At 41.5% G+C, this 25656-nt stretch overlaps 3 protein-coding genes across 8 annotated transcripts; 2 read left to right on the top strand and 1 right to left on the bottom strand.

Annotated features, from left to right (window-relative positions):
* Nucleotides 1-445: 445 nt before the first annotated feature.
* On the top strand, nucleotides 446-6992 carry inpp1 (inositol polyphosphate-1-phosphatase). Its single transcript, XM_028575170.1, has 6 exons — nucleotides 446-854; nucleotides 1564-1769; nucleotides 1849-1909; nucleotides 2830-3030; nucleotides 3134-3308; nucleotides 4005-6992. Exons 2-6 carry the CDS (start codon nucleotides 1566-1568, stop codon nucleotides 4495-4497), a joined length of 1134 nt encoding a protein of 377 aa, XP_028430971.1. The 5' UTR covers nucleotides 446-854; nucleotides 1564-1565; the 3' UTR covers nucleotides 4498-6992.
* On the bottom strand, nucleotides 5684-14551 carry dnajc14 (DnaJ (Hsp40) homolog, subfamily C, member 14). Of its 2 annotated transcripts, XM_028575135.1 has the most exons (8): nucleotides 14369-14551; nucleotides 13501-13513; nucleotides 11340-12740; nucleotides 11106-11212; nucleotides 10484-10603; nucleotides 10184-10344; nucleotides 9876-9978; nucleotides 5684-8891 (listed from the first exon to the last, which is right to left on the bottom strand). In XM_028575135.1, exons 3-8 carry the CDS (start codon nucleotides 12522-12524, stop codon nucleotides 8666-8668), a joined length of 1902 nt encoding a protein of 633 aa, XP_028430936.1. In that variant the 5' UTR covers nucleotides 12525-12740; nucleotides 13501-13513; nucleotides 14369-14551; the 3' UTR covers nucleotides 5684-8665. The 2 variants fall into 2 exon arrangements, with proteins under 2 accessions (XP_028430936.1, XP_028430935.1); XM_028575134.1 differs by lacking the exon at nucleotides 13501-13513.
* nab2 (NGFI-A binding protein 2 (EGR1 binding protein 2)) lies at nucleotides 14001-24302 on the top strand. Of its 5 annotated transcripts, none has more exons than XM_028575154.1 (8): nucleotides 14001-14318; nucleotides 16395-16497; nucleotides 16807-17711; nucleotides 17905-18038; nucleotides 19493-19544; nucleotides 19718-19832; nucleotides 19968-20153; nucleotides 22597-24302. In XM_028575154.1, the coding sequence occupies exons 3-8, from the start codon at nucleotides 16818-16820 to the stop codon at nucleotides 22692-22694; spliced, it is 1479 nt and encodes a 492-aa protein (XP_028430955.1). In that variant the 5' UTR covers nucleotides 14001-14318; nucleotides 16395-16497; nucleotides 16807-16817; the 3' UTR covers nucleotides 22695-24302. The 5 variants fall into 5 exon arrangements, with proteins under 5 accessions (XP_028430955.1, XP_028430953.1, XP_028430952.1 ...); XM_028575152.1 differs by lacking the exon at nucleotides 14001-14318 and adding an exon at nucleotides 15798-16168; XM_028575151.1 differs by lacking the exon at nucleotides 14001-14318 and adding an exon at nucleotides 15798-16180.
* The last annotated feature ends 1354 nt before the right edge of the window (nucleotides 24303-25656 follow it).

Here is a 25656-nt window from a genome sequence, read left to right as displayed (position 1 = left end):
CTTAATATCTGATGAGGCATTGGTGTCATTTTTGGATTTATTACAGTACAAATATTACATATTGGACCTTTAAAATACATCCATGGAAACACCTCGAGTTTCCCAGTTGGTGACGCGTTGTTGACAACTGACGTCTGATGTAGGGGACTTTGGTTCACTGAACATATTTCAATGATAATAAACTGTTTATTGTGGACAAAATGCCTCTGCCAAGAAACATACACAGACATAATATGTTTCAAATTATTCATAAATAAATAGGCCCATGTATAAAAAAAAAACACCTTATCCGTGTCCTTTCCCGTTCGTTGTCCTGCAGATAACACAAACAAGATAGATGATAGATCGGATCCTGATTGGCTTACTCTGGTAAAACTACATCGACCATTTTAGCAGGTCCTATTTAGGATCTACCATGGATGTATTAAGAGAACCCGGACGTTATTGACAATTATTTCCTGACTCGGAAGCTTGAATTTCACATTTGTATTTGAACGCACCGCGGCTACGTTTCCTGTTGTCTACGCCTTTAAAATGTTCTCCGTGCACGATTACGCTTCTGGCTTTACCTTTTGGTTGTTGGACCAAGACCGCTCGCCCTTCCTTCGAGAGGAAACTCGCACTGACGTAGCTAGCTAAAGAAACCAGAGCCGCAGACAGACACCAGTGTTAACCTTCTTATATACTGTCTATGGTGTTAACTAGGCGCGTTAATACCACTGTTTTACTGAATCTCTCACATTCCTGTCACCTAAATTATCTGCGTTTGGTTGACTGTAGGGCAGACAGGAAAAACACAGATACCGAGAGCTACAGACGAGAGGAAAATTAAGCGGTGTGAAACCTGGGCTTTGGTAAGGTTTTAATCATTTCAGTGTTTTTTTTTTTTTCTTCTTCCTCTGGCGTTTTAAATGCCTTTGCTACATTATCTTTATCTCACCTCATAATTACTTAGCTAAACCCTACCAAACATTTTCACTGGGATGTGAAGAGCAGTAATAAAGTTAGCTGACTGGAGTAATGTTGGTGCAGTTACAAGTCCAAACAACTTCATTGACAAAAAAAATGTGAGGCCTTTTTTTTTTTTTTTTTTTTTCATCCCCAGAGAACATATTGCTACTGTATTATTTCTCTGACACTACTAATAGCCCTTAACAGTGTTTAGGTGGCACTCAGTAGTCACTTTCTACACACCGTATTGTGCTTTTTGTATTTTTTTTTCTCCCAGTATTTTTACTTTAAGAGGATGTACATTTTTGTTAAGTTCTCCATACTTTCTAAATAATTATTTAGAAATTGGGATTACTGAAGTGTTTTTGGAGAAGATGTGAGCTGCATATCTGTTAGGCATATGACTTCAGCAGAGCTGGTTTAAATCACATGCAAAGACCTGAAGCCCCTTTCCTCCCTCACGCACTTTTTTTCATAAATGCCCTGTTTTCATTTTGAGGCTATAATTAGCTTGGTATGTGCAAGTGTGACCTGCTTCCTCTCTTTCTCTCTGAAACGCACAGTTTATGTCTCTACGTTGACTAAACCCTCTTGTCTTTTCCTTCTGTTCAGGCATGGCTGATCTCCTGAGGCTGCTGCTCCGGGTGGCTGAGAAAGCTGCCAATGTGGCTCGGGTGTGCAGGCAGGAGGCTCCCCTCTTTCAGCTCCTGGTACAAGAGAAGACCGGAGATGACAAGAACAAGAAGTTTGTTCAGGACTTCAAGACGCTTGCGGACGTGGTGATCCAGGAGATGATCCGGCATGATGTTGGTGCTCAGGTACGAGAAGTCTGGACTAAAGTATGGGCTGTCGGAATCAACTGGAGTTGAATTGTAACCATGTCTGTTCTTTTCTCAGTTCCCTGAGATGGCTAGCTACATTCATGGAGAGGAGTCCAACAAGTTTGAAAATGGGCTTGGTAATGACTTGATATTGCACTTAACACACTACATGTTTATGTTCTCTTGTTAACTTTGGATTTTAATGACTTTAAGGTTAAAGCATTTTGCCCAAATCACTGTTTTTGGACAGATTAGGATTCTATTCAAGAAAAATCCCCAGATGGTCTAGCATGTGTTTAGGGTCAGTTAGGGTCATGCAATGGAATATTATCAAGCTAGCGCTGAATCCTTCTGCTCCTGCAACCGTTTTCTGCAAAGGCTCTTAAGCAACTTTAATATTTCTTTCGAAAACACTATGAAATGTAAAATGGAAGTCATACATCTCGGTGTTGAAGCTGTGTGGCAACAATATTGGATTATCAACTGGGCAAAGTGGGCACCTGCCCTGAGTCCCAGCCAGGGCATGTCAGTTGGACTTTGGTCTTTGGTGTTGCCTTCAATTAGTTGATATTAGGGCTGCAACTAACGGCCTGAAGTTTTTTTTTTTTTTTTTGGCTTCTGACAGGAAATGTTGAACCTCTAATCCAAACCACGTGCTTCATACTGACTTTTAGGCATTTACGGCAAAGTGTTGGGATGCAGCTGAGTGCTGAAGAGTGATAAATTGAAACAGAGAACCTGGTAATGACTAAAATAAGCTGGTGATTATCAGTTCAAATATGATATACGATTAAGTGCTGTATAATAATAATTATCACTCAACCTTCTTATTGGTGGACTAAATACTAGGACTAAAAATACACTTGACTTAATGATCTGCACTTGAACCTCACAGTGACTGAAACATATTTCATCAAAAATAATCAAAACATAAGGCCAACACATTAATGTCTCACTGTCCAAATATTTAAGCTCACCGCACATTGCACTGTGTAAATATTTAAAGTCATTTGTCGTAAAGTAATCAAATGAAGCCTCGCTGACTCCGTGTCGACAGGAGAGCGCGTGACGGTCACAGTGTGCGGCACAGAGAAGGAGACCGCGGCGCTGCTGGCCACGGTGCTGGACGGCGATCACACAGCGGCGTCTCTGCTGGCTCGAGCCATCCACCAAGACCCAGCAACCATCGACGCCAACACAGACGGTCTGACGGTGCCCCTCAGCCTCTCTGAGCTTGGCATTTGGATCGACCCCATAGGTGAACGACGATAGGTTTTTCTGTGTGATGCAGTAAATCTATCCAGAAAACACTGCAGAAAGCGGAGCCTCGCTGAGAACTGTTTGTTTGTTTTTCATTGAAGATGCCACCAGCCAGTACATAGAGGGCCGAGAGGAGGTGCTGGAGGAGGGCCGCCTGTCTCCTTCAGGCCTGCACTGTGCTTTGGTCCTAATCGGGGTTTATCTCCGGAGCACCGGCGAGCCCGTCATGGGTGTCATCAACCAGCCGTTCTACTACAAAGATCCAGCAGGTGGAGGGTAAGATGGAAAACAAAATCTACAATGTGTCCTCTTCTACAATGTTTTGTCCTCCCCATTATCAAACACAAGGGGGCAAAATATTACAAAGACACGCGGACAAGTCACACAAGTCTTTTGTGTATCTGTACTGTATGTACCTTTCACATTCTCTGTCTTCATCTCTAGATCTCTTGTTCTTTGCCTCACAAGGCCACAACTCATATTGTGAGCGCAGTTTTTTCCAGTTTGAGCCTGACCAGATACTCCCGACTACATGTCCAATCAATCAGAAAACTGTGGGGCGTGTTTAGATGATAAGGTGACTTACTATCTAATGAAACTCCTCAACTTTGTGAAGAACTATGTAGCAAAGTATTATAAAAATTGATTGCATGGCCAGCTTTTACCTTTTTAAGGCAGCTACAATCAATATTTCTATAATAACAACGTATCAAATGTGAAAGGAGTTGCTTGTAGTGATGAACTTGCAGAGAATATCACCTGAATCTGCAGCTCCCTTCGGCTTTACGGAGCTTTATAGTGACTTTCAGCTTATTTTTTTTAGCTGTCCAGTCCGTAACTTTATTGCTTTGGTTCACTCTCTCCGATGCAGCAGGCAGCTCTACCTGCTTTGCACCGAATGGCAGACAGACACATGGCGACTAGCATTTAGTAAAGTATTCTCAACCTGCCACTAATTATTTGCGTTCACAGCTGGAGGGGGAAGCATTTCTGGGGGGTGTCCTGTGGCGGCCTGAATGCCAGCTCAGTGCCCCGGCCCAAAGATGCACCTGGAGGGGGGCTGTCTGTGGTGCTGAGCTCCAATGAGAAGCAGGTGGTAAAGGAAGCCCTGACCTCTCTGTGCGGCCCTGACAAGCTGATGTACGCCTCCGGAGCCGGCTACAAGATCCTGTGTGTCATTCAGGGCCTGGCGGATGTTTACGTCCTCTCAGAGGGCAGCACCTTTAAGTGGGACTCCTGCGCTCCTCACGCCCTGCTCCGAGCCCTCGGAGGGGGAGTGGTGGACCTGACTAAGTGTCTACAGTCCAGCCCTGGAGCACCGGATCAGCACACAGAACTGACCTATCACCAGCCGTACCCTGGAGGTAGAGGAGCAGACCGCTGGGCTAACCATGGCGGCCTGGTGGCTTATCGAGACTGTTCTCAGCTTCGCAGCATCATCGCTCCTCTGAAAGGCAAGCTGTAGTTGAAAGAGCAGCGGATGTAATCGGCACAAGCTGAAGCAATTATTGTTGCATATGCTCATATTCATGTTTTTTATATTAGTAGAGCGAGCGAAGGATGGGGTTACAGGATGAACTATTTTAAATATAAATAATGTCTTATTTTTAATCATATATTTGCAAGTGTATATTATGAGATGAACATCCGTTCTGGGCAAAATGCTGTTTTCAAAAACTGGTCTCGTCTTTTGGTTTGGAAAAGAGAGAGTTTATGTTGCCAGTATTGTTACCAGTTGATGAAAATTCAAACTATTGATGTGTCAGGGAGTGAAGGTCAAAGGGTGGAGTGACAGAAATAGTTTGGGAACCACTGATCTACGTACATCATACCAGATGTGTGCGACTTGCGATACACCGCAGAAAGTTCCGACAATCACGACAATGTTTCTCGGTCAGTTGTACCGTTAACTTGTATGAGGGACTAGCTGTAGAGCTGCGAAGATTCAATATTTCCTCCTCGCAGCTAAAACAAAGTAAGCAAGCATTATTTGGGAATTTGGTCGAGCTCAGGCCTGATGAGCACTTATTAAACGTAGCTAAGCTGTGTTTGTCTACATGTTGCATGAAGGAACAGCGCTCACTGCTGGACAGCTGAGGACTGCCAGAGAAAAGGTAATGTGGCATCACAAGCTTCTGGCTGATCGTAAGGGTTTTTCTTGGACTTAAGTCTAAATTGCAGTTATAAACAATGATATTGCAATTTTTCTACACTACCTAACCTGTAAAAGGTTATAAGTTAAATGAGACTCAAATCAAGCCGTGTGCAGGAATCTGCACTTCTCTGAAACCACTCCTTTTAAGGAGCAGAGGGATTGATGTGTCCTGTCCTCGCTCCATGGCCATAACACCATTAGTTAATAAGGTCAGAGAATGGAAAAGCCATGTGAGGTAAAACGGACACAAAACCCTTTTCAGTGTGGGTTTACAACTAAATGAAATATTGAAGGATGGGATCTCTGTGGGCTAACCTGCTCCTCTAAAGGACTGAAACAGATTCTTATTAAGATGTTTGTAATGACACATGTACCCTTACTTTCATTGTCACTGTGTGTGTTTAAAATGGTATAACTTTTGATATTCATTGTTGAATAGCTTAGAAATCATGTATGTATGGGCCTACTGAGCATAAAACAGAAAAAGCAATGTGCATATAGGAAATCCTCTTTATTTTGAAAACCAGAGAAAGCGGGGGAAAGAAAGCCAACAGTGATATTTTAAAACTGTTTTGCCAGCCAGGGAACTCGCCTCATAATTCCCTCAAAGAAAAAAACCCTGATGATTGTCTTATTTTTTTTTTTTGCAATACTTCTGCATATTCTGTTAAAAGCTGGAGAAGGAAAAAGAAATCTGAAGTGTTCATTCTTTCATTGACCTCTTGGACTTCAACCTGCTACCTTAACGTACAGCACAGAACATTCTCAAGTCAAGGTGGACGTGTGGGAAAACAAAGCACTCTGCTCAACGTGGGTATAGCTGCTAATCCAGTTTTCCAGACAGGGCTGAATCAGATATTTGATGATCTGAAGAAAAAAGCGTAGATAATAAAAGGCCTAAATAAGTATGTAAGATGAGAAATTGCACGTTGGGAAAAAAAGAAAATCAAATTAACCTAATTTGTGAATGAAATATTTGATCAAAGTCAATTTTAGTTTTCTTTCTGATTATCACACAGTTAACGATCTGAATCCTGCCCAGTTGAAAAAAAATATGTTAAGGCCTCATAGTTCTGTCCAAACCTTTCTTTATACTATCAAATGGTTTTTCACCAGAATGAAAATAAATCCAGAATTATTTTTACATTTTCAGTTGGTTTCATTTAAAAGGGCCCTTTTAGTTGACAACTCAAACCGTGTCTGGAAAACTGGTCAAATGCGTACAACAGAAAAGCTATTTTGACGGATTAAAAACAAACATGGCAAACTTAATGACCTGCTTCACTGAGCTCAAACATTTGCATCAAAGGTTCATCTTTTCAAGCTACCAGACAAACCTGCATTATGAAGTACAATGCCAGAAGATAGTTCTGATACTTGGGTTTCCCAGAGTGACGGACGTGGACTTAAATGTGTTTTTTTTTTCCATTAACATTTTTCTCACTCATTTAACATTCAGTTTCTACCAAAAAATAATCTTAATTGCAAATGAGCCGTTATCTTAGCGAGCTACACCTCCTACACAGCTGCAGCTGCAGGAGTCTGGTTAGGCTGAATCGCTGATGACTGTTCAAGATCCCTCTGATGTTATTACTGTTGTGGGTGTGCAAATTAACACACAAAAAAAAAAAACATTGAACGTGGTACTTTTCATCAACCGTCAATATAAAAAAAATAGCCTTTATCAAATGCCATTTCACTCCACTCACTGTAAACAGCTGTTTTCTTAACTTATGTAGAACATTAAATTATTTCTATGCAAGAACCATGTCAAGAAACAAAATCCCAAATACAACCAATTCTCTTTTTTCTGACCCCTTCATGTTGTTACATACTGTACAGTAGTAACACAGGGGAGTCCGTTGTTTAGCTTTAGAGTTTCTGTGACTTTGACATTTTGAAAGCTGAACCACGTCCAGGTGGAAGTATTAACCAGAATATATATATAAAGTTTATATCTGCAAAACTTTAAGAGTCCGATGATTTGTTTCTTTAATTGGTGACAGTCATGACAGATCAGTGATGGAGAAGGCACGGCTTAACATGCTCCGAAACATCTTTGCTGGCATAAAATGGTACTCTACAACAAGTGAGACCCTGATCAAAATGGTTTTCTTTTCAGTAGCAGCATGAACGACTACGCAAATCAACTATATGAAACTAACATATTGCAAACGCGTGCCATTTTCAGTCGGTAATGAACAAATTAAAAGTAACAATGTTGATTTGACAGCATTCGAGTTTTCGTGCAGGTCAGGCTTGCTTCAGTATATGTAAATTAGCACACTTTATGATCTAAAATCACTCAAACGGCTGTTACGCTTTGTAAATGAGTTTAACTGTGACCACCGTTTTAATGTTCAATCAACAGGGAGCAGAGTAGATCAATTGTATGTGGACATCAAAACAGCAATTCCTCCCTGGCGAAGAAAAAGATCAGTATTTCAAAATGTCAATGCGTCACATTTCAAAGTTTTGAGAATTTATCAAAGTTTCTCATTCCTGCTGTTAGATTTTAAACCCTAATAATAACGTCAATCTGGAACTGAAACTAACAGCAGGCAGATTTAACATGTTTGAAACGGCTGATCTCAGAACAAAAACACTCTTCATCATCTTCACTTATTCTGGTCCAGATTTTACATCTTGACCGTCTCCTCTCTGGCTCAGTGGCTTTTGAAAACAGAGGTTAACAAATGCACTAATTCTGCACAAATGGCCAACTCTTCATATAGTAATAACTTTGAAAGGATGTGTTTGGTTTCTCTAACCACTGAAACTGAACTTTGAGTGCACTTCTAGCAGTTCAGAGGTTTTGGGTTCAACTGGTTTTAAATCATTCTTGAAATACGGTGGGCGAGGTGCAGATCTAACACGAGTAAACACTGACGCAGTGAAGTCGCCCAGATCATTATCTTCTTCATGTTAATTATGTGGATCCTCTCTCTTCAAGTGTCACTCTGTCTGGAACCAACATCTTAAACTTAACCTTATAAAAAACATTAAAAACAAAAAAGTGAAAAAAAAAAAAGTGTTAAAACACAGGTGAATAAATCATGCTTTGCAGGATTTGGCAGGAAATTATGAAAAGGAAAACGTTTCATTACAGCATCCCGATAAGGATTTCAATGCCAAGGCTACAGTCGTCTTGAAGACCAACAGAACAACAAGGTGAAATGAGAGGTAAAGCACCATCACCTCTTCAACCCTCCTTCAATACTTGTTTAGTAAACAGGCTCCTCTTAATGATCCCGTCTTTCTCTCACACACCTCTGGCTCATCGGACCTTAACCACAGGAATTATCTCGAGTTCAGATCCTGGCGGGCCGACGGGGAGCCGAGAGACAAACATGGCCGTTATTTATTGTGTCCCTGTGTTGCTATGTTGATACGCTGAGAGGTCAACGGACTTCACCTCTGGAAGGGTTTGCGGACCTTCTTCCTCCTTCGGGGGGGTTTGCCACTTTCAGCCCATGTCTCACTGGACTCTGGCCGCTGACCCCCCGGCCCGTAGAAACCTGTCTGGCTCGGGGGGGGAGAACGGGGGCGCTCCGGCACCAGGGGGCTGCTGATGGGGGGGACCTGAGGCGAAGAATCCCCCGTTGGCAGCCATGTCGTTAGGAGGTCCTCCCTTGAAGATGCGGTTGAAGAAGTCCTGCAAATCTGCAGGGTTGGTCGGACTTGGGGCGTGCTCTGACGGTGTCCTGAAATCAAAAGTTTGAAAGTTCAGAGATCGTTTGAGCCTTAAAAGGTGCAGTAGGTAAGACTTATAAAACTAACCTTCTGTCATATTTGCTGAAACTGACCCTATGATCAAGTAGAACTACTTGACGCAGGTAATAAAAATAAATAAAAAATCTGGCTCCTCTGGCACCACCTCCAGCCTGTAGTGCGATTTGCAAAAATCCACCGCTCCCTGTTCAGATGCACCAATCAGGGCCGGGGAGGTCTAACTGTATTTCAATCACTGCTCATGCAAACGCATTCATTCCCCCTTGTGGGGGGAGGGGCCTAGGAGACAGTTTGGGCTTAAGCAGAAAGGGGGAGGAGGGACTGAGAAGTTGTCGATGTTCAAATTTTTTGGCCAAATCCTGGATCTTCACAATCCTACCTACAGCACCTTTAAGTGATGTTTTTTTGGCTTTTATAGATGGTCATGTGGCAACAGCATGAGCAGAATAAATGATGTCCAATTGTAAAAAGCATTAGCGTTGGGGTGATAATCTATTTGAACATAAAGTATATTAAAAATGATTAAAAATGCAGTATAGGTTTATTTTTTATTTACGTCATTGTCACAACAATGCACCACAACACACACATTAGGATTCTGGGAAATGCATTAATCACAGACAGTGTAAAGTGGTCAGCAGAGACCGAAAAACAAATGAAAGAAGATTGAAAAAATGAAGTTGTTATATTTCCATGTTTTAACTCATTTTTTAAGTTGTATAAGAGTTGTCTGGTTAAACTGTTAACTGTGTCCTAATTTTGTTTTAGCAGTTGAGATATCATATACTGCAACACTCATAGCACCCCGTTTCTAAAAGGAGAACTCCTGAAACTATCTGCTAAAATCAGTGATGAGGCTAACTTGAGGCCTGAATAAAGGAGGAGGAGGAGGAGGAGGAGGAAATAGCAGATGATTTAGCACCATGAAGCCACAACAAACCCTTGAAGGGACGTACCTGTGTCGTGTGGAGTTGCTGTTGTTCTTTGAACCAAAAGAGATGTGATAGGGCACACGGTGCGTGTCAGGAGAAATGCCGATTCTTTGGCAACCTGCCCACTCTGAAACATGACAGCATGACAGCAGCTTCCATATACATTTAAATACTGTAAAACTTTGCTCTGAAGCTTTTCTATGACCCGCGAAGCCAAGCGCTGAAGTGGGCTGGAGTCTGATAACATATGAGCTCATGCAAACTACACAACGTATTACTGTTCAGTTACTGATGAGGGGAGCAGATAATCTTCAGAAAAAGCTGACATTCACCTGTAATATCATACACTTTGCCATCCATACATGCAAAGTATGTGATACGTAGGCCCAACATGCTGGACTCGGCCCACAGGTCCCCCTCCTCAGCACTATGGCAGCGGTTGCACTCGGCACAGAACCGGGCCTCAGCAGGTTCACGATCCATCTCGAACCGCCTGCACAGACACAAAGGTCACGAAGGAAACCCCAACTGTACTACTACATAAGACGTGATTCGGTTGTGTGCAATACATAACGCTTAACTCCAGTCTGAGGAAATGTTTGACACTGATTCCGTTGATATTAGCGACGTACTTGTGTTTGCCTTCACACTTGGTACACATCATGGTGTTCATGGCTTCCTTCAGGTCATCCTGCAGTTTAGTGAGAAACTCGTTCATGGACTTTGAGAGCTCGGTTGCTGCCATACGCTTCCTGCATGGGAAGGATACAGACCGGTTGGTGATACATGAACATAACAGGCCTAAGGAGTCAACTTCACTCTAAATCACTGTACAATTTAATTACTTCAGAAAAAACACTGTTTGTCTTACAACAACAGACCATGGATAGTTGCAGTCAATCTCTATTTACTATCACTATTTTTATATATATATATATATATATCTCCATTTAGGCAACTTGAATTTTGTGCAAATAATGCAAGGACAGTGTCCACTGAGGGGCTTGTTCACTCTACTGTCGTTAACAAAAGGAGTATGAGAAAAATAAATAAAAAGTTAGAATATTCAATTCTAATAAACGGATGATAGAACTTTACAACTGCAGAAAAAACTGATTGTTGTATTAATGTAATGGAAAAAAAAGATTCTTTTAAAAACAGACTACGAAATAAATGTATTTTTAACATACTTTGAGTTGTATTTTGCTTTTGAATTATATGTCCTGTGAGAACCACTTTTTTCCGTGTACTCACAACTCGTACTCTCGTCGCGTCTCTGGGTTACTGACAATATCCCATGCAGCCCTCAGTACTTTGAACGCCTCTCCAGCACGGGGGTGTTTATTTTTGTCTGGATGGACCTGAAGAAGAAGGGACAGAGGAAAAGGTCATATGAGTAAAGGAGAAAAACTCTGCCTCCGATACAATTTGTTAGTCATTAATGCAATAGCTGTATTTTTCACCCAGACACAGGCACTTCACACACACCTGGACAGCCAGCTGTCTGTAGGCCTTCTTCAGTTCAGCCTCAGTGGCATGCACCTCCACACCCAGCACTGTAAAGGGGTCGAGCTCGTCCTCTGGTACCTCAGCCAAGGCCAGCAGTCTCTCCAGCTCCTGGCCTGGCTGGCTTCTCCCTGCCCTGCCGGGAGAGTCAGGGCTGGACGGTGGTACGTGGCCATGCCTCCTGAACCTGCTTCGGACCGTCTCCAGCAGGGACACCACCCTCTTCCAAAACCTTGACTCCTGAAAAGTTGTCCAATAGCGTTTTCCCTTCTCTCCTCCAAGGCGAACCAACGCACCCTTTGCCCACTGGGAACCGAGAATAACCAAAGCACAGAAAAGTCTCAAAAAAGATAAGGCAGCTGTCTTCACCCACTTTACTAACCGAACAATTTTATCCACCAGGTCTGCTCCTGCGCATTTCGTCCATTTCAGAATCCGACTAGCATCCGCCTTCATTCCTGCTGTATCTGTGATCTTCACCAGGAGCTGATGCCCAAAGTTGTAAAGTTTCACCCCTCCAGCCTCCACACCAACTCCACAATTGTGAGTTAATGTGACAATAATCTCAATCATCATGTGGACGCAGGAGATGCACCAAAAGCTCAGAGACTCTGACAGCATCTCCTTGAAAGCTAGGACGAGCTGGTTGCCTGTCCGCCTGCGGCCTCGGTTCTGCTGATGGTGGTGGTGGTTACGTCTGCGGGTCTGCTTGTGCCGACCACCACTTGACATAACATTGCCTTTTTGAAGGGAGGAAAAAGCACTTTGACTGCTCTGCTCTGAAACTGACCCACTGCTCCTGAATCTGCATCTCCGCCCAGGTCCCACGTTCCTCCAACCAGACTCCCCGTTCATGTGCTGCTCCTTCGCAGCTTCATCCTCTTCTTGATTTATAACATGCGAGTTCTCATGCTCTGCAGTGTCATGCTCAAACTCTTTGGCCTCTGTAGATCCACAATACTCTGCTTCGCCAGCACCAGAGGCTGGTGAAGTGGCTGGATGTGGGGTGTCCTGAGATTTGGCTGTTTTGTCCCGCTCACATTCATCATCAGTGGGCCTGGCCTCCCACTGACTAGCCTCAGCCACTAAGTTGGGATCACCATCAGGGATGTCCTCATCAGTGTCAGTAACCCAATCCATTTCCTTCTCAGCTGCTTCTCTCTCCATGTTGTTTACAGCTGTATGATTGAAGCGCTGTGAAATTGGAATCTCATGGAAGATGATATCCTAGATCCATAATCTGTGGCAACATTTTCCCCAGGCTCTCATTATAAAAGTGAGACTGGGGGCTCCTGAGGGTCAATCTCAGGTCCACCATATCAACATCCACTTCCAGGTGTCAAAAGGTTTTTACACACCTCACATCATGCATCCGGTTGTTATCTGAAAAGCAACAACACACAGTTCAACGTACACCCACATTGTGGATAAGCAGAATTAAGTGAGAAATATGCTTCTATCAGTAGTCATTTATATTAAAATGCAAGTTTTTAAACTTTTCAAAAAACTAAAACGAAGGGGTGGCCACTATGATGATAAACATTTTTCCACCATCAGAGACTTTGTCGTATTGTTTAAACCACGGTGGCTACTCTTTTAACATCTCTGGGTGTATTAGACCATTGATGATACTGTAAGTCCGGGCTTTGCATCAATATCTTACACTGACATCTGTGTTTTTTAGAACCTTGACTGTTTCTTAAATTATTATTTTTTTTAAATACTGTATTTCAGTGCATATGAATCTAACGATATGAAATTACACATACCACAATAAAAGATGTTATCCATACTCCACACCCTATAGAGCAGCAGAGCTGAAACAACTAATCAACTAACTGAATGGTTGATCAACAAAAAATGAACTGCCAAAAATAATCAATTGAATTAATCATTGAAGGTACTTATCAAACATTCACTGGTTCCAACTTCTCAAATGTGATGATTTTCTGTTTTATCTCATTGTGTACTAAATATATTTGGGCTTGAACTGTTGGTCAAACAAAACAAGACACCTTGTGCTCTGGTCAACTTTGATATGCATTTTCACTATCTTCTGACATGCTACAGGCTTAACATTTAAAAAAAACAACTGACAGATAAATCGATCATGGAAATAAATCAATGATTAGTTTTTTTTTACCTTACACCTGCTGCTACCAGTATGAAGAGGAGATAAAGTGGAGTTAAATGTTTTGCCACGACCACAGAGGTCACCATGACTGTATAACAACACGGTTTTGGAGCTTGTCCTGAACAAATAAACTAAGAACGACTGAGTCATGTAGCCAAGTATCTCAACGTTACATGTAACGTTGATGTAGCTAGCTACTTGCTGTCCAATCGTTGCAGAAGTGAACATAAATCAAGAAACTCAAAATTAGCTTTTTACACGTAAAATAGTGCAACACAGATTACATTCAGTTAACTGACGTTATATTAATTATGTTGTTTGTTAATTAAGTCAAAAGAGGAACACGGTGTTTCTAGAAACTAGCTAGCTAAACGAACAAACGTTTGGCACCGATAAAAACAGCTAGCTATTATAAACCGGTCAATCTTGTCTGACAGACTCTTTTGATATTAATTTAACTTCGATAACATCATGACCATATATTTTAAAGGCGGCTAATGTTAGCAGACAGCCAGAGTGTTAGCATGAAGAAGCAGCCAGCCAACAAGAGGACAGACAGACCCACAGGGGCTAAAATTAGCTTGCCTCTGGCTGGCTAACCTGACAACATTTCGACTAAATAAGTTATCTGCGGAAGATTAAACGACAGCACAGCAGCAACCCGTCATTAACGTATTTAGCTAGCAAACAGCCAACCGAGCAACTAACGATAATAACGGTTAGCTAATAACAGCAGTGAAGTGGACTAGCTAATACGGACGCCTGTTTCCCTTCCTGTGGGCTTTGACGAGAAAGCTAAGGCATGTTTTGGACACCGGACGAGCCCAGTAAGAAGGCAAATTATTTTACATTAAAACAAACTAGATGTCATATATACCTCTCGTATAATTGTGTAACCTTGTTTGTTAACAGACAGCCAAGTGTCCGTGTTGTTTTTTTAAGCCACTTCTTCTTCTCCTGCTCCTTTCCCTACTTTCTTCCCGTTTCTTCTTCCTCCTCCTCCTCCCCCCCCTTTTTCTTCTTCTGCGTGGTTTGCTGACGGTTGGCAAACAACTCAGAAAACCACTACTGCCAGCCATTATTTGTTGGTATAGCTGATAATTAACAATAAACCTTTAATTTATTTAAATAGATTTTCCTTGATAAATAGTATAGTATAATCTTAGTTCACTCTATCCATCCTGTTAAATAAGCTATACCGTTTACCACAGCCCTTTACCCTTTTAATATATTGTAAAAAAAAAAAAAAAACTACACATCCAATGTCCAAATATTTGCTGAACTCAATGCATCTCCTTTGAAGGCAAAGATTATGACAATTTCTTCAGTTCATATATTTGACTTCCCACTCAGCCTGACCACTACTACCTGCCAAAACTAAATCCTGACATGAATCAGTCAATCAAATTATTGTCCCATAAGAAAAGGATTTTGCAAGCAGACCAACACAACATACACATACACTGTAAGCTGTAAATACCTCCTTATAAATAACAGACAATAAAAGTATTCAATGAACATATATGGTCTATTTTTAGGATACTACGTTCATGTTGTGTTGTGGCACCTTAGGCAAATAGCATGATGGTTATTTTCATAATGAGCCCTGCTGTAAACCCATAGGAATATAATGTAGAAAATATATGAATTAAAGGTGCAGGATGATATGATTCAGGTATCAACAGTGCAGTAGCCTATAGGCCCTAGGGCGTAATTTCGACTTCCCAGTTTTCCCACAAAATCCCGTTTGTGCTTTCAAATTCGTTTCATATTATTTTATTTATAAGTCTAGGTGATCTGCCCCTATTTTAATCAAAGTAAGACATATTTTTCTTATAAATAGTTTAGTACTATTTTTTTCTGGAATAATCTATAATTACGATCATCCTAATTATATGATGGTTTTTGTATCATCATAATGTGCAGGAAATGGGATTCAAATTTCTTTCTTAAACCAAAGTTACACCATTTAGTAGGCTTATAGGGCAACACAATGGCTTACATTGATATAAAACACCGTGGAACAGTAATATTTGCAGATGGTGATCCTGGATGTAGCCTATGGCAGAAGCTTAGAGATATTAAACATGTGAGATTCATCGATATTGTTGGTGATATAGGCTAGGCTATTTGGGCGAATTAGGCCTTTAAATGTGCAAAGAAATACCAGCATTAAAAAGAAAGTAGTGGAGGGAGCAAATGTGTTTCACCTGTAGCTACTTTCATAATAATTAACGACCATGGTCACTTCCTAAAAACTGCCCAGTAAAAAATCCACCCCTGTCCAATCTTTTAAGGCTATTGTTCTCTAAATAGGCTATAAGTCACTGCTGCTTGTTGGGGGTCTTTCACATTGCGAAACTCTGGGAACCCCCACCCGGCTTCTGCATTAAAAAAAAAATCTCAAAGACGCAGAGGGTTAATTTCAAGCTCCCACCACCACCACCCACATCTCCAATTTGAAAGCCGCCTCTCTACCGGGAGAGGAAGGCTCTTTTTCGGTCAGATGGCGTGCTGCAGTCCGCCCCCGTCATTCTCCAGCCCACACAGACAGGGCAGCCAGCAACCAATACGCTGCGCCGGAGGAAGATTTCTGCCAGAGATTTCAGACGACGTACGATACTCAAAGGGGATTTACTACGCCAATCTGAGCCGGGAAAGCTTTCGGCAATATACTGTAGGTAACCGGGTAAGCAACGAATAGGATAACAACTGCGATGTGTATTTGAGCAAGGAGTTTTCTGCGAACATCTGGCTCAGGGATACGCTACTTAATTGCCTCCAGTCGGTGGTTTTATTTTAGCAGGAGCCAATAATCCAAGTGTTTCTACTTTAGTCTGATCTAAATGTAACGTGCTTTTGTTTGATTGATCATCCGGAATTAGTTTGTATTTCTTTATCAGTTTCACTCCGGTAGTAGCCTACCGACCTGCGACATCGGTGGTTTGGAGACACACCTTACCGTTTTTCCCGTCTCTGCACATCCGTCTACCTGACCAGAAGAAGGTAAGAGAGGTTTATGTGTACTTCACCATCATCATCAGTCATAAGCGCTACAAGGTGAAAATAATTTGCATATGGAGGAAACTATTCTTTTCCAAAGCATGCATAAAGTTCCTATATTCATCTTTTTCTTTTTTAAATTAATGCTTCATAAAGATAGAAGAGTTTGGAACATGTACTAAATGCAGTCCAGATGACATTAACAATAAATAGGCCTAATTTAATAATAATAAATAACATAATAAATAACTTGTACAGGATTTCTCCACCTACAGGTTCATGTCTTTCCTTTCTCCTGCCTAAACTTTCCAGAGCTGTGTGCCATGTCTCTGCCACGCACACTTGGGGAGTTGCAGCTCTATCGGGTGCTGCAGAGGGCCAACCTGCTGGCCTATTATGAAACCTTCATCCAGCAGGGTGGTGACGATGTGCAGCAGCTCTGTGAGGCAGCAGAGGAGGAGTTTCTGGAGATCATGGCACTAGTTGGCATGGCCACCAAGCCACTGCATGTGCGTAGGCTCCAGAAAGCCCTCCGAGACTGGGCAGCGAACCCTGCCCTTTTCAGCCAGCCCGTCTCTAACGTTCCTCTCGGGGGCATCCCACTGTTCAAAGTGGAGGGGACTGGCACTGGTGGATCAGCAGGCGGGCCCAGGAAGTCTTTGAGCAACGGGCAGCCGGAGTCACCGTGTGAAAGGGAAGATCGGGCGTGTCTTACTCCAATGCACAGTGGGAGTCCAAGAAGCCCTTGCTCCCAGGCCTCCCCACAGCCACCAGACACACACTACAGGGAAAAACTGTCCCCCATGGACCCACACTGGCTCAGCCCAGAGCCTGATGGGGCATCTGGAGTAGACGAGGAGCCCCCCAGCCCACCTCTGCTGTCAACATGTCCTCCAGGTCCCTCCACATCTCCTAGCCCCTCTGTTTCTCTTGGCTCGTCGGCCCTGTCAGCCTGGCCCGGAGGACAGCTGGATGGGGAGACGGCAAGGGCTGTGGTGGAGAGCGTGGAGAGGCTCCTCAGGACCTTGCCCAGGTCCGATCCTGCAGAGTGGAAGACTCTGCTTAGGATGAACAAGAAGATGGCAAAGACTGTGGGACACATCTTCAAAATGGGGTCCCAAGATGTAAGCAAAGAAGAAGAGATCCGAAAGTACAGTCTCATCTATGGACGCTTTGACTCCAAGAGGAGAGAGGGGAAGCAGCTCACACATCATGAGGTAAAAGCACCAAAGACAAGAACACTGGTGAAGCGTTTGAATGTATCACGTCATGTTTCATACAATAGTCTGTTACTAAAGTTCACATTGTAATCCAGAGGGCAGCTGTAAGATGTAAAAATGTGATTGTGTTATTGTCTGCATAATATTTTCAGTGGCTGTCCCTTTTTCACTTAGTGCTTTTCCTCCTCAGTTGATCATCAATGAAGCTGCAGCCCAGTTCTGTATGCGCGACAATGCCCTTTTGCTGAGACGGGTGGAGCTCTTTTCTTTGGCTCGGCAGGTGGCGAGAAAATGTGCCTACACCTCCACACTAAAGCATGCAAGGTATGGGGCGCTGCCTAAAGAAGAGTGATCTGTTCACCAGCAACCAGTCAACAACATAACTGGATTAACATAACTTGATTGCTCCTCTATCTCAAGAAACAAATCTGTTAGAGAATCAGAAAAATAGTCTTGATTTAAGTCCAGCCCCATGCACAGCAACATGGCAATTCTTAAAATACATTCAAGGTAGAGTAGCATCACATGTGGAATAAATACAATCACTAGCTGGACAAAAAAAACACTTATGATTCATCTTCCCACCACTGCATGCATTTTCTCAATGAACCTGGTTCAGACCACAGTGGGAATTAAACTCCAACCTCTGTAGTGTTAGTATAATGAGCTAACTTTGGAGCCACACAGGAATACATGAATCCTCTCTGTGTTTGTTAACTTGCACAAAACAATAATATAATCTTCAAGCTATGAAAGTAAATACCAGAAGTTTGTTTTAGCAGTTTTTCCTCATAATGACTTAATGGCAGAACGTAACAACAAAGCACTAATGAAATTATTATAATATATTAGATTTAGTGTGTGAAATGCCCTTTTTTTTAACAGTGTCTTAATTCCAGATATTTAATTTGTTTATATTTCCTTTGTCAAAAGATAAAGACCAAACACATGAATGCTATGACAAACGTTCCCCTTGTGCTCATTACCACATGGCATTCAAATATTTACAACATACAGACAAAAATATATTTGCATAGAAATAATTCTGATGAATAGATAGTTTATCGGAAAAGTGCAGTTAAACTTATGTTCCAGGTCATTTCACAAGTTGAATTATTAAAGGTGTTCTAAGCGATGTTGGGTGACGGCACTTCTTGTTGACGTTCGAAGTATTGTCAAACAAAACAGAGGCTAGCTCGCCCCTCCCTCCTCCTCATCCCGTCCCCTCCCCCTCCCTTCCGTGCTTCTGCGCACTAACCCCCCCAACCCCCACCCCCAAATCCTTCTTGTCTGTTATTGGCTGGAACACTGTTATGTTGTGTTTGGTGGTGCTGGTTGGCACAGTTTGTTTTTGTTGGCGTTTGTGGAGCCTGGGCTGTCTACAGAGACCATGTTTTTTTACAGTGTGTTCAGGGGACAGGCAGCCAGCGGATAGTGAGGAGATGTTTGCTGTATGTGACAAAAAAACATTGCAGCCTAAAAAACGCGTGACATTGCTTAGAGCACCTTTAAGTTGTATTCAGCGGGACTTTTTGTCTCTTGCTGTATCTTATACAAAAACACGGGCTTGATTTGACAAAAGAAGGTCTTGAATCATTACTGGCTTTTTTCTAAGCCTACAACTTCCAATATGCTAAGAAAGACATTGCAGTTGAAAGCTCTGCAAAAATGACCCTAAAGTGGACCTTAAGTCGAAATTTATTTTTGTCAAATTATTTGTTCCCGAGGTCAAGAACGAACTTTAATGTTCAATTGGCTCGACTGTTTTCCTCCTGCAGGACAAATACTGACGAGAATAGTGTACTGTGCCAGAAGAGAGCGAGACATGAGGTGAGTTTTTTAGAGGGGCGCTGCTGCCAGTAAACAATATTCAGTGTGACTTATTATCGATGAATGTGTGATTCTAACACACAACCTTGTGTGTAAACGTAGCCAAAGTTCAGGTCACTTATCAGTAGTTTGAAGTGGGCCATTAGCACTAAATTAACAGTGATATGTTTTAGGTCATCATGCCTGAGAGTGTGCCATCATTTCTCGGAGTGGAAGGCTCAGAGGGTTTGACGCAGAGGGCAGATGATGACAGCTTATCTGCAGAAAGCTTCGACAGTGTATCGCATGGTAAAGATTTTTTATTTTATTTTTGTCTGAGCTGTGAACTGGTCTTCAGATGATGTCTACTCCAGACATTCTGTCTGTTTCTATAAGAATTTAGCATTTGAAGCCATTTACACTCAAATCTGTCTGTCCTGTTAGACATCGGCTCACAGTGCAACCAGTCTCCATCCCCCCGTCCCCACACTGACACATCCAACCCTGCCAACTGGAGTCGCCATCTCATACAGCAAACGCTAATGGATGAAGGGTTGCGATTGGCTCGGATGGTGTCACATGATCGGGCTGGCAAGCTCAGCCTAGGGTCAGAACAAAATCACTCTACAGGTGACTTTTCCAATAATGACTTAACAATATGTGCTTAATAATGGACACAGAATAAAAGTCTATTATGCAATGTTGTCCAACTCTGTTCAGGTAAAAGAATAGTTTGACATTTTGGGAAATGCACTTACTTTTCTTTTCTGGCAGAGAGTTCGTTGAGAAGATTGATACTACTTTTATATTTGAGCGGTAAATATCAGGCTACAGCCGCTTAGCTTAGCACGAAGACTGGTTTCACAAATTAACATGCATTACCTTGTTTCTTTAATGTGTGCAAAAAACAAATTGTAATACATCGCAATTTGCCGTTTTACGGGGGTTTATGTGCTAAGTTATTTCCAAGAAGGAAGAAGTTTTTTACTCTTGTTTTTGTAGAGAGTAAATAACTAACATATAACAACAATAGTGAGCTTTACAGGTAGATTTTGTTACCAGCCAGGCCAGCTGTTTCCCCATTTCCAATCTTCATGCTAAGCCAAGCTAACCAGCTGCTCGCGTTGCAAATTAAAAGTACAGACATGAGAGTGGTATCAATCTTTAATTTTCAGCAGGAAAGAAATAAACTGCAAAGCAATCAAGCTTATTTCCAAAATATCAATCTATTTCTTAAAGTTGGAATTTGAGGGGAATTGAAAGAGAGCAAGTTGATGTTGGGGTTCAATTGAAAATGACAGACAGAACTTTCCTAACCTTTCCTAACAATGAATATTTCATAGCTCTACAGCTTGAACTGTAGTGAGTCACAATCTCTCTGAGGTGACGCCTCCCACCATGCACAGCTGAACTTCACCAGACTGTAAATCAGAAGGGATGAAAGTTAGAAAGGGAAACAGAAGGAGGTGTAGAGCGATATATAGAGAGGAAAAGAGTGAGAGAAGGAGGGGGGAGAGGAGGAGGAGGGTGTTACACTGTTGTAGCACTTCTTTAATACCCTGTTACTGTAGCTTTTTTTTTTCTGATGCATCACAGCTTCTCACAGGAAAGAAAAAAAGCAAGTGATCTGGGCAAGTTAGTGGTTCTGGGCTGTGATAGCCAGTCGAAGAGATGAAGCAAGGAGAAGTAAGCCAGCAAAGACATGAGGGGGCGGGGAGGGAGGGAGGGAAGGGGGGGGGGGATAGGAAGTACTCTGTGGGCGGTAGAATCGGACCCCCCCTCTCAGCAGCGACTGACGTCAGAGTGTGTTAGGTGCGTGGGCTGAAGGGCGGGATGGATGGGGCGTGGGGGCGAAGTAGTGGGAGGTAATTGGAGGGGCGTTGCATTGACTCACCAAGCGACAGTGTATAAAAATAAAACCTGTGGGCAGGGAAATGGCACAGTCTTTTTTATACATCTTCTACTTCTACCAAAAGGACTGCGGAAATTAAAAAAAAAATGGCATATGTTTCGTCTCTGACATCGATCTCTCTCACTCTGTCTTGGTTTTTTGTCTTCTCACTCATCCAAGTTTCCTTCGTCTGTTTCTCTCATTAATCAGAACTTTCTTGCACTTCCTCTCAACGTCACTGTTTTCTTCCATAACTCATCTTCCGTCTTATCGTCAGGATATCATTTCTCATACGTCATTTTAAGATTTACGTCATGAATTCAAATCAAAACCACATGTATTTTTCCACCGATGTTATGCGGAATATGTGCTATTAAATTTGTGTCATCACAAATTAAATTCTTCATACTTATTACATTACTGCTTGTTGTTAAATGTTAAATCACATGGACCCAGAGGTTTTCTTATTGAGCAAATCCATAAATGAATATTCATTAACTTGGGAAACACTTTTAGTGCTATTTACATTCTCCCCTTCTCTTGCAAGCTAATGAATGCACATCAGAGTTAATTGTTTCAATATGAATACACAATGAACAGCAACTTGGCTTGCTTTATTTGTGTGTCTTGTTCACTTAATTTGTTGACTGCATCACTACCGTATCACCAGCCCCAAACTAATTAAACTTATAATACTGGAGACTTTGTTATTCAGCAACTTGGGTTGGTAATACAGTACAAACCATGATGACTTCACTGCACGTGGGAGAGTTTCTCTCTGAATTCCCCAAACTATTATTCAAAGGTCTCAAAACACTGGTTGCATCTTGATTACTGTGACTCCTAACTTATATTTATCCTTTGCCTCAGTATTATAATAACTGGCTGTTCAGTCATTGTACAACTATGTGCTGTTCATCTTGCAAAAGCGTTATGCAAAAACACATAAAGCTGAGACGTATTTTATTTCCTTTTAATTTCCCAGTTGACTGACACAGCACACAGGAGATTTATAGTAGATGTTACAGACTAAGTAAATACATTCATGGCCTAAATGCCACTTTGCTTCAGTCTAGAATTGCTTTTAGTGCTCTTTATATACTTTTAATTTGTTCTCTAGTATTTGTTCTTTAAGTGAATTTTCATATCAGTTCTTATCTTAAACTTTACCTCTCTCCACAGACCATGACAGTAAAGTTGAGAGGCGGAGCTCGATAACAGTGTGCAGGAGCAGCAGCCCTTGCATCACCAAAGACGACTCTAATCATCGTGGGAAATGAAAATGCTCAGCTTTTGTCAGGGAACTTGTCCTCAGGCCTGCCACTAAACTCCGCTCAGAGTCTGCAACACAGGCTGCTACTGACACTGACTGATCTGATGAGGAGAAGACTCTTATCGAGTTCAAAATCAATACAGTAATTATCTGAATTTACCAGCGACTGACATCATAAACCTGCAGTGACATCTGAACAATGACATTGTGGATCAAAAATGTTTTGAATTCAATGCAGATTTTAGCTGATAGTGTAAAATGTACTGATTTTATCAGGACAAGCCTGATATTTTGTTAAATTAAGTCAGTTTATTGTGAGAAATGCTGTGTGTTGAGAGTGCCACCTGTTTTAGAAGAAATGGGCTCGACACAGCAGGGGGCACTGTAACTTTGGAAATTGTCTCTCTCATCTTACTCCAGTATCATACTGTAGTTATGTAAAGGACATTTGGTTTCAATAGGAAGACTTTTATCTACATTTTCAGGAAGTTACAATCTAAAAACAGTATGATGACATTCTCAGCAGCTCCTCACCCTCAGGAAAAAAATTGATGTTTTGAAGTCAGTGTATTCTTTAGGATTCAAAGATGAAGATAAATAAAGTATAGGAGGTATGCACGTTAATCTAGATTTCCCAGAGCGTACAGACAAAACGCCGCCAGGCTCAGAGGCCTTTTGTCCTTTGCTGCATCATCTGCAGGCATGCTTAAGTTTATGAGATATAGAGCCGCAGGTCTTCATCATCCCCTCCCTCACATCTTTCTGTAATATTTTGCACAAGCGGCTGATGTGGTGTTTTGTAAAAAAATGATACATCAGGCTTTTCATTATCTTTAATTATGTGCAAAATGTACTGAGAACACCTTTTCTAAACATGATGTTAAGAACACTGATGCTTTTTTGATTTCCAGTCCACAGTTAACTTTTCAGTTGCCACTCTCTACACATCAGGTTTTCAAAGTCAGCTATAGGGTCTTGCTCCAGGGCTCTTCAGCAGGGAGGATGCTCGCTGTCATCAGCTGCTCTTCCCTCTCATCGCGAGACTGCATTCAAAACTATATATTTAGATAATTTAAAAAACAGTTATCACAGAACTTTTAGAAAATGATAAGTGGTGGTGATAAGTGTAGATTTTTTAATGCGATTTTATTTAGGTGTAGCGAAAAGATATGGCAGCGTGTTTTGGGGATGATTTCTGTAGTCTTAATTAGGTGAACCTTATGTCAGTTTCCCTCTTCTGTCTTTTGAGACTCATAGTTAATTAGGGGGACTAATCTTTCTGTACTTTCTAGGCTTTAGAAAAAGAAAAAAAAACACATGCAGAGGTTTACAGAAAGAAGTCTCATGGTGCTTGACTCTTGATACAGCAGCTCCTACAAGTTCTGTAAGTCTATCTGTTTAAAATTGTTAAAATGTTTTCAGACTTCATGTAATGACAAGGCTCGTGTTGAAAATGCATTTTTGTATACTTAACCACAGTATGTCAGTGAGGTAGCTTGCTGTGCATCAGTTACACCTGCCTGTCTCTTGAGCATTAGTAACCTCAGTTTATTATGTTGCAAAACAGATTATTTATTTTGTTACATCTCAATAAATGTTATTTTATTGCCTAAAACCACAGTGTGTTGCATTGCTTTCCACAAAGAATATTTTTTTCTCGGCAGATCTGATCCAGCAACACCTCTGCTGTCGTCTTGTTTGTTTCACTGACGCTCTGCACTGAGCCTCAATGCCGGCATGACTCACCTGTACCAGTAATGTTATCAGCGCTCATCCACAAACACACAATTTTCAGACAGAGAAGATAAAGACAGTTTAGTTTATTACTGTTACTGTATACAATTAGTGTATGTGAAACACAAAATCATAAAGGTTCGCATACAACGTGTTGCACTGATCTAGCCTGGTTGACACCAGACCCTTCTCAGCTGTAACTGACTTGCAGAGCAAAACTCAAATTTGCCGGAAGTTCGTCAGGGTTTACCCAGGCTAGCACTGATCATTACAATTAAGCTTTTTTACTGATCGGTCGATCCACCACTTTTATCTCAACAATTATTTAATTAATTATTTAGATTACGATGAAATTGTATTACATTCATGATCCTCATAGGACGATTCTACTGACTCTGGTGATCCATTGACTTTTCCTTTAGCGTGAGGTTGACATTTCTGTTTTTTTTATTCAAATATCTTGAACAACTGCAGGATGGACTGCCGTGAAATTAGCTACATTCATGGTTTCCAGAGGATGATTTTTGAAAAAGATAGATCTCATGACTTTTAATCTAGTGCTGCCATCAGGTCAACATGTCTAATTATCCAATGCTTTGGGTTATGGCCAAATACCTGCAAAGCTAATGAGATTCCCATCCGCCTCAGCTAAATGTTGTGTTTATTGCTAATTAGCAACTATAAGAATGTGCATGGCTATAGCTATTGAATCTTGTAATTGAATTACACTTTCTCCATCATTGGAACAATTTCAAAGACACCTGAGGTCATGACGTTTCTATAAAAAGTTGCCTTTATCTTTTTGATTACACAAGAGCAATTATATCCAAGTTGTTTATCTTCGCTGTGATTATGAGAGCACTCAACGTGGCAGCAGATAAAGGGAGCCGTCGTCATCAGTCAGCTGTCAGCACCAGAAATTAGGGAGTTAAATCTTTGAGTCTATTCTTAGCCCATGCTCATTCCTTGGTAACACAGAGCTGAGCAGCAGACAGCTCATCAGTTTAATGCTTGACAGCAAACATTTAAAAACCGTCAGGAAGACTATAAATGAAATTAGGAAGTCTATTTATCTGCATTCAAATTTCACTACATTCAGTTTTTGTTAGATTAGATTAGCATTACATTTCTCCACTACATGCAAACGTGGGCAATGTTTATTAGGGTTTACTGGGTTTGTCTGCAAAGTCTGTTTGACTGTGCAAATACCAAAAAGCTTGTAAGGAAAGGTTTTC

Source organism: Perca flavescens, chromosome 4 (assembly GCF_004354835.1).
Source record: "Perca flavescens isolate YP-PL-M2 chromosome 4, PFLA_1.0, whole genome shotgun sequence".
NCBI classification, from domain to species: domain Eukaryota; kingdom Metazoa; phylum Chordata; class Actinopteri; order Perciformes; family Percidae; genus Perca; species Perca flavescens.
This window is presented reverse-complemented; position numbering and strand designations above follow the sequence as displayed.

Excerpts from the sequence above, each read along its gene's own strand:
- inpp1 (XM_028575170.1), top strand. The coding sequence starts at position 1,566 with ATGGCTGATCTCCTGAGGCTGCTGCTCCGGGTGGCTGAGAAAGCTGCC. Across the intron at positions 1,910-2,829 it reads CAAGTTTGAAAATGGGCTTG|GAGAGCGCGTGACGGTCACA; the intron begins GTAATGACTTGA and ends CCGTGTCGACAG. Across the intron at positions 3,309-4,004 it reads AAAGATCCAGCAGGTGGAGG|CTGGAGGGGGAAGCATTTCT; the intron begins GTAAGATGGAAA and ends TTGCGTTCACAG.
- dnajc14 (XM_028575135.1), bottom strand. The coding sequence starts at position 12,524 with ATGGAGAGAGAAGCAGCTGAGAAGGAAATGGATTGGGTTACTGACACT. Across the intron at positions 10,604-11,105 it reads ACGCGACGAGAGTACGAGTT|GAAGCGTATGGCAGCAACCG; the intron begins GTGAGTACACGG and ends CTTCCCATGCAG. Across the intron at positions 8,892-9,875 it reads AGCAACTCCACACGACACAG|GACACCGTCAGAGCACGCCC; the intron begins GTACGTCCCTTC and ends TTTTGATTTCAG.
- nab2 (XM_028575154.1), top strand. The coding sequence starts at position 16,818 with ATGTCTCTGCCACGCACACTTGGGGAGTTGCAGCTCTATCGGGTGCTG. Across the intron at positions 19,545-19,717 it reads AGAAGAGAGCGAGACATGAG|GTCATCATGCCTGAGAGTGT; the intron begins GTGAGTTTTTTA and ends GATATGTTTTAG. Across the intron at positions 20,154-22,596 it reads AGAACAAAATCACTCTACAG|ACCATGACAGTAAAGTTGAG; the intron begins GTGACTTTTCCA and ends CTCTCTCCACAG.